The sequence below is a fragment of the Eucyclogobius newberryi genome, unplaced genomic scaffold, assembly GCF_026437365.1.
Source record: "Eucyclogobius newberryi isolate DKJ021-1_F unplaced genomic scaffold, fEucNew1.0.hap1 SCAF_3, whole genome shotgun sequence".
NCBI lineage: Eukaryota > Metazoa > Chordata > Actinopteri > Gobiiformes > Gobiidae > Eucyclogobius > Eucyclogobius newberryi.
The window spans coordinates 18,908,309-18,915,521 of record NW_027315945.1 but is presented as its reverse complement, the minus strand read 5'-3'; the positions used below and the strand labels follow the sequence as shown (position 1 = coordinate 18,915,521).

The following is a 7,213-nucleotide window of genomic DNA, read 5'->3' as shown; positions in this document are numbered from 1 at the left end:
GGAGCAAACAGTTTAAATTCCTCTAAAGCAGCCACCGGCGCTGCAGCTGATCATACATCATCAGGATTCACTCATGAGGAACTATTTCCCTCTCCTCTTGCCTCCATGCGCCTGCACATTTTTCCAAAGCTCTAAATCCAGATTTGTGCAGTTCATTCTTGTTACTATTGTTTTAATGAGCAAATTGTATGTCTTCAATCTTAAATAATGCCAAATTATCTTTTCAAGCCTAAAGTGTATTGATACAATCATTGCCGTTGCCGCTAGAAAAGAACTTCAGTCCTGAATAATAAAGAATAATACCAAGAAAAGTACAGATTGCAACATAATTTAAGTTTAGTGTGGTTTTCTTATTTATTTATTTATTCACGATAATCACTTTGCCACCAACAATTTTGATTCAATATTTGAATGACACAATACATCTATATAGATCTCTTCTGACGGCCAATATTCACAACATAAGACAACACGCACTCATAAAACAACTTTATGCTCTACAATGTACTCACAAACCACAGCTGTAAGGATACAGTGGCTTTCCATTTGTAAACCTGGTGATGCACTATGATACAGCTATACACAACAACACATATGGAATGATAAATTCTCACTTGAAGTTAAATTGATTTGGTTTGTAAACAAAAACAATATTTAAAATATTTTTGTCCCTTTAGAAACCTCAAACAATTCACACTGAAGGGCATGCAGCGATGTCACGTAAGCAGCGCGATGGGCAGTGGCGACAGTGAGACCAAATGGAACAAAAACGTAAATAAAGATACAGTGAAAAACATTAAGATTAGGGTTTGAAGTCCAGAAGGTTGCAATCGATCTTATAGTAGACGTATGGGTAATATTCCTGCTGGCTCAGGTTCAGTCCTGGGATGTCCATTGCAGACTGAGAGATAAATGGGTTTGTGGAGGTTAAATGAAACATAGAAAACACCTTTTGAAACAGTTTCAATTATAATAACATTATATTAATATACACATTCATACTTGACCTACTAATTATTGTTAGACTTTGCTAAAACCAAATTTCTTTTCATCTTTTCATTTCTAGAACTCGACTCAGAGTGTTATCCATTACAATATGGCTTCTTCCAGGTTAGGTTGTGGTGAACGTAGTTGCAATTATAGAGTTCAAACAGAAGAGGGAGCACCAGTAAAGCTTTAGTTTAGCAAAAACCATACTGCTCAATCTTTATCCATATAAAATAGTCACGGATATTTAAAAAAAAATAGTAATATATGGTTTTACAAATACATCCGTTTATAAAAATACTGGAAACAAATACTGATATTATACTTACATCAATGATAGCCGCCGCGCTGCTGTCCAGATGTTTGTAAAGATCATTGAGCACCTCTCTCAGTCTCTTCATGTTCTTCTTGTTTGGCTGAAGAAGCATGGCCTGGAAGTTCACTGGAAGCCCATACCTTTCAAAAAGTGAAATATTAAAATGTTTAATCCACTCAAGGCATATAAACGGACAGGTCTCTCTCGTCTGAAACATTGGGAGCTAATTAAGTAATGCAAACCTTTTCCTCGTTTAGATTTTCACAATAAACCCTCATAATGGGCTCTTTTTTTCTTATTAGTTTTGACGTGATCTCAGTTGGTATGATGTGGTTTCTCTATGGCACATAGTGTCAACTAACTTGGTCTTGCCTACAGCATAACTGGTAATGAGGATAGTAATTCATGTATAGTACCTGAGCACAGACTCCACAAATACCCTTAGTGCTTTAATGTGAATCCAGGCAATAAAAGCCTCACTGAAGTTCACTTTGAGCCATCGAACAAGAGGTCCCTGCAAAGAGCAAAAGAAAAGAGAAGATAAAAACATACTCGTAACATCAGAGTGAAATTAACTAACTTCTTGACTAAGGGCTGTATTAGGGCTGGGCAAATACTGTAATCGAAAGAGCAGATTGACAGATCGAGTCATGTCAAATCGTAAATTATTTGAGAGGGAATTTTGAGTCCACATTCGATCCTGTCAGTAAAAACATGTAGTTTTGAGCAGAAGACAGACTTTGGAGGAGGAAATTTTGATATTATTTGTGTTAAATTACACAGATTAAAGTCTGTATAGTTTATGTTCATGAAATCATGAACATATGATGGGCATATGTTCATTACTTTTAGTAATTTAACAAAGTTAAATTACTAAAAGTAATTTAACTTTGTTTTTGGAAAGACCAAATAAAATCGAGATCAATCAAAAATGATTCCCCCATATCGCCCAGCCCTAGTCCTTTTAGAACTACTATTACTGGGAGAGAAAACATCACTTTTATGATATGAATCATCACTAATTTCTAGTTGTATTGTGAATATATTGTGACCTGAATAATCACTGAATAATCTAACACCCCTATTCTTCATCCATTTTTCAGTAATTTTATTATTTTAGTCAACCGCACCACTAATATTACATAAAAACAAATCAAAACAACTAAATCAATCTGAGATCAGCTGATCATTTTAGCTCAATGCTTCAACCACAACTTAACTTTTACTAGAGAAACAGTGGGTTTTTTTCTTACACATGGTCTACTCTAGTAAACATACATGTCCTCCTTGGATTATATTCACTCTTTTATGTCTTCGTACATAAACTCTGTAGAAAAGTAAACCAAGTTATATATTACAATTTTGGATTGGATGAACAACAGAATACTAGGTGATTCATAGGTGCAGTAACACTAATTTAATCTGTTGCAAACTTGAAAGAATGAAGAGTCTGACGTGTATGTTGTGCTTTGGGCTTTGCTGAAAAGCTGTACAAAAGCTGTGCACACACTTAATTAATGTGAATACCAGCGATGCACCAAAGGGTTTGTGAATTAGGAACAGAATAATAGTATATAGTATAAATCTGAATATAGTACTTACAAATTGTTTCTTCTTATCAGTGGACAGTCTTGTCATCTCTTCTTTATCCGCCTTCATCTCCTCCTCGTTGTACTGAAAGTCTCTGACTGTGAATCTAAAATTAAGTTTAAGCTTAGCATCTTTGGATAATAGCTTTATTAAGACAACCACATTTTTTCTGTGTAGTCGAGCCTTATAAATGCATGCATATATCTTACTTATTCTCTCTGGCTTTGTGCTTAAAGTCATCAATGGCTTTTCTAAACAGAGTGACATTGAACAACCCGCTGTCATTGTCTTCAAACAACAAACTGTAAAAGAGAAACATTTACAATTAAATGCACCCGAAGGAACTCCCATAGTTCAAATTGATTTCTTACGTTGACGAGCGAGGCACTACCATCTCAGAAAGACTTTCATATGCCTTTTGCCACTCAGGATACGCAGTCCTGAAAACCATATTATATATCGTAATTAATTCAAATTAATTGCATTTTAACAAAGATCTACTGAAACATACTTTGGAACAACAACCAGCATAGTGATCAAGTACTCTGAATCAAGTACAAAATCATCCTTCTTCACAATGTCAGCAAGGCTCCTGGTGAGAAGGCTCCCCCTGGTGGAAGAGAAGAGAAACACCAATAAATTAAACCGCAAACAGCGATAGAGAAAATATACCGGTACATGTTTAAAGTTTGTTGTGAGCACTTGGTAAATTGCAATAATAAATCGACTAATATAATTAGTTATCAGCTCCTATGGTACGTGTAAACCAACCCAAAGGTCAGAGGGTCAATTCCCGCTTAGACCAGTGACGTCATGTCCTTAGGCAAGACACTGGTGTGTGCATGAGTGCGGTGAGTGCTGGTGGTGGTCAGAGGGCAGACTAACTTCCCAGTGCAGCTGTGGTAAAGAGTTATTTGATGCATTATTAATATTATATTATTGAGTTTACTGTTCCATAAACACTTCCTTTGCCACTGTTGTTTTATCTGAGTATATAGCTTTTTTTCCCTTTTTGTTTTTTAAGTTTCACAAAAAATGCAGTGAAGTCCAATTTCTGAATAAAGTCTAACTAACACACACATTTGTATTGTATTGCACCAGCTACTTACGCATTCTTTCGCTCCAGGTTTTGCAGGTTTCCCTTCAGGTTATTGTAGGCTGATGCTCTGGCCTTCAAGTCATTGTCAATTTGAGAAATTTGCTGAAAGGAAGGAAGTCATAAACAACAATACACAACACATGTTCTAAATCTTTAAAGAACTTACCTTTGAGATAATTTCAGAAATGTTTTTCAGTGACTGTTTAATTGGATATTTTGCCATATCCCATTGAAATCGTGTAATGTAGGTCACAAGATCCACTGAAAGATATGATTGCATGCATTAGATTTTGTTAATGTTCACAAATGAACACAGAACATCATGGGCTATGCAGATCCCTTTACTTTTTAACATAGATAATACATTCCATAATATTAAGAGACCTTTGACATTGTGTTACATGGTAATTTTGCAGAGATTGTCAAGTCCCTTACAACGTTACAACGATTTAAACTTCTTTACCTCCATTGGCCAACAGATTCTCTTGGACTTTGTCTCGACTGTCCTCCAGCACGTCAGCCATGTACTGAGCCACCTTCTTCACCACACTGTGAACAAGCAACAGACATGAATACGCAGCTCGGTAACATAAACAGCACCCACCAAGACCAATGGAAACCTCACATTCACACAGCCATTCTGACCTCGTTTCTCGATGTGTAACGCAAACACTGGATCACATCAAACACCTTCACATTTTTCTGCTGAACTAATGCTATGACAGGGAGATTTATAACACGGTCCACTCAGAGTTCAAGGATTTGAGAAGAAAAAAATACTGAAGCAGAGCCATGAAGAGATCTAAGTGTTTCATAATATAAGAAGGATGCATTGGATGGCCTTCCAAACAGACATTTTTCGAACATATTTTAGAAATGAACAAGGGAGGTACTTGTCATGGGGATGTTTTGAGTTTAAATTGTATAGGGTTTGCATATGATAACAAATATGCCTATAATACCTCATCAAACACATAATCCAATTGCCCATCACACACTGTACATAGTATACTAGACTTTTTATTTGCAGAAACTAAACATACAGCAACAAAAACACTTTGACTTAAGCTAGTTAAACAAGCCCTGTAGAACGTTTTGCCTTTTCTCACAGTCTTGAAGACATCTACAAAGGAAGTGCGGTATCTGTGTTACATCTGAGTGTTACCTTGTACATTGATGTACATTTTTCAGAAAGACTATAAATTACACCTCTACAATAAGGCGGCACATACGTCAATGGGAATAAATAAAACTAAAGAAAGTGGCTGGAGTATCACCCAACTGCAAATGACCAAATTTAGCCTGAAAACTCTTGCTGGCTTCAGGGAGCTGTGAAATTCCTCATCGTTACAAAGGATTAGCGAATGGTTAGCCGGCCACATCACAAAACCTCTGAACAAGAATCCAAAAGAGAGTTTCATGTCTGAAAACACATTCTGCATTCAACAATCCTAAAATACTACAATATGTACAACTGAAAAAAATCCTAATTAAAAACGTGAATCCAGATAAATTGTCTGGAACACTCAGACTATTAACTTCAGTTATTCAGACAGGAAATGGTTGAGTGATAGTTGGGCTGTGCAAGTTTGGAAAAAATAACTTACATTAAGTTTAAAAAATGTGGGAAAGAAAAAAGACAGCATACCCTTCGACAAAGGAGTCGAGTTTAGCCAGTTCATCTGACAGTCCCACCAGAACATCTAGGGTCCCCACCTGGTTCAGGACAAAAAAAAAGAGAACAAAAGTCCAACGTCAGCGGATGAAGACTCGACTTAAGAGGTGTTTTTTCAGTGGGGTCGATGGGTTGGGGATCGCTCAGAGCACACCAACTCTAGATACAGGGGCCCGCCGTGCTTAGAATGGCGCCTTTTTGTCCAGATCCACTCATGCGTCAGTAAATGTTCCTAGAGTGTGGCTAGTACCAAGGTCAGCCGGGTCACTTGGCCACCAGCGCAGAAAGGACTGGAGCAAGATTGGTCTGGCCCTCATTTGGACAAAGACTTCCAACATGCAGACAGTGCTAAAAAACAGCTTTCTGTGCAAATACGTGACTTATTCTTGACAGCGGATGTAAAAGGTGAGATCATTTATTGTAATGTTTAGATGTTTTAATAAGTTTAGTAAATTGAAACTTTCAACCAATATGTTAGTTGAACATTGATTGCACTCATTATATCTTCACCATGCAAGATTAACTTCAAGTAGAGAGGATGAACTGTACAACTATTTTGGTGCTGCCTTTAGAGCTGTGTGTTAAACTTCCGGAAGCTACATACAAACAAATTGGCGTGCAGGGAGCCAATTATTAGGTATGATATGGTCTGGGTGAATTACCTTCAGGTCTGGGATGCTAAACTTGTGGTTGGTGGACAGAACATTGGGTGCGGTGGCGGCCATCATTTTGTCCCATGTTTGCTGACAAGTCTTCTCTCCAGGAGCAGAGATCAACCAAAACTCAGTCATGTTTTATGCACCGTTGCAGCTTGTAAGAACTGAAATATATGACTGTTTAGACTCATGGAAATGGGGAAGTGAAATGAAAATAGCAAGTAGCAAGTATTGTTACTTTTAGTACTTTACGATTTTTAAGTCTGCTTTCATAAATGGTGTAATGGTGTTTACCATTATACCGTTTTGAAAAGATGCTTCTTACCATACGATGTAATGCATCCATTTATGTAAACTGTCTATTTGCGATTTTACAAAGCTGTAATTACGCATATGATACAAAATGCTAAGCTTAATTGACAATAATAATGGTTAAGGTCAAGCAAACCTAGCTTATAGCCATCCTAAGCGACATATTTCTGCTATCAAAAAAACTCGTGTGATAATTGCTTCGACACTCGAATAACACTCACCTCTTTTTGCCAAATAGCCAGGGATTGTTCGGCTCTTTTTAAGCAGTAAATGCCTGAGAAGTGATCATAGTGACAAGTGAACACAATTCGTGAGGTCTCCTGACAGCAGCATCAGAGTCAGCTGATCTCTGCTACAAAGAGGAACCGGAAGACCTCCGTCACTGCGCTGCCTGAGGAAATAACCGCGACACCTGCCGTCAAACAAGAGTACTGCAGAAAAGACACAAAAGCTCATATCAAATTTTAATTTTATTTTAAATTTCATAAACATCTTCAAATCATTTGTAGCGTTTACTGATAACAAGTGCAATGCTTATTTAGCCTTTAAACAAAAACAAAAAACTGTGACGTGAATTG

The 7,213-nt window shown here is 37.1% G+C and overlaps 1 protein-coding gene across 1 annotated transcript; it reads right to left on the bottom strand.

Annotated features, from left to right (window-relative positions):
- Positions 1-480: 480 nt before the first annotated feature.
- On the bottom strand, positions 481-7,013 carry LOC140373846 (V-type proton ATPase subunit C 1-A-like). The gene is made up of 13 exons (XM_072460542.1): positions 6,857-7,013; positions 6,330-6,487; positions 5,641-5,708; positions 4,456-4,541; positions 4,159-4,253; positions 4,003-4,094; positions 3,405-3,503; positions 3,265-3,333; positions 3,103-3,195; positions 2,906-2,999; positions 1,720-1,817; positions 1,317-1,443; positions 481-901 (listed from the first exon to the last, which is right to left on the bottom strand). The coding sequence occupies exons 2-13, from the start codon at positions 6,456-6,458 to the stop codon at positions 803-805; spliced, it is 1,149 nt and encodes a 382-aa protein (XP_072316643.1). The 5' UTR covers positions 6,459-6,487; positions 6,857-7,013; the 3' UTR covers positions 481-802.
- Between the last annotated feature and the right edge of the window lie 200 nt (positions 7,014-7,213).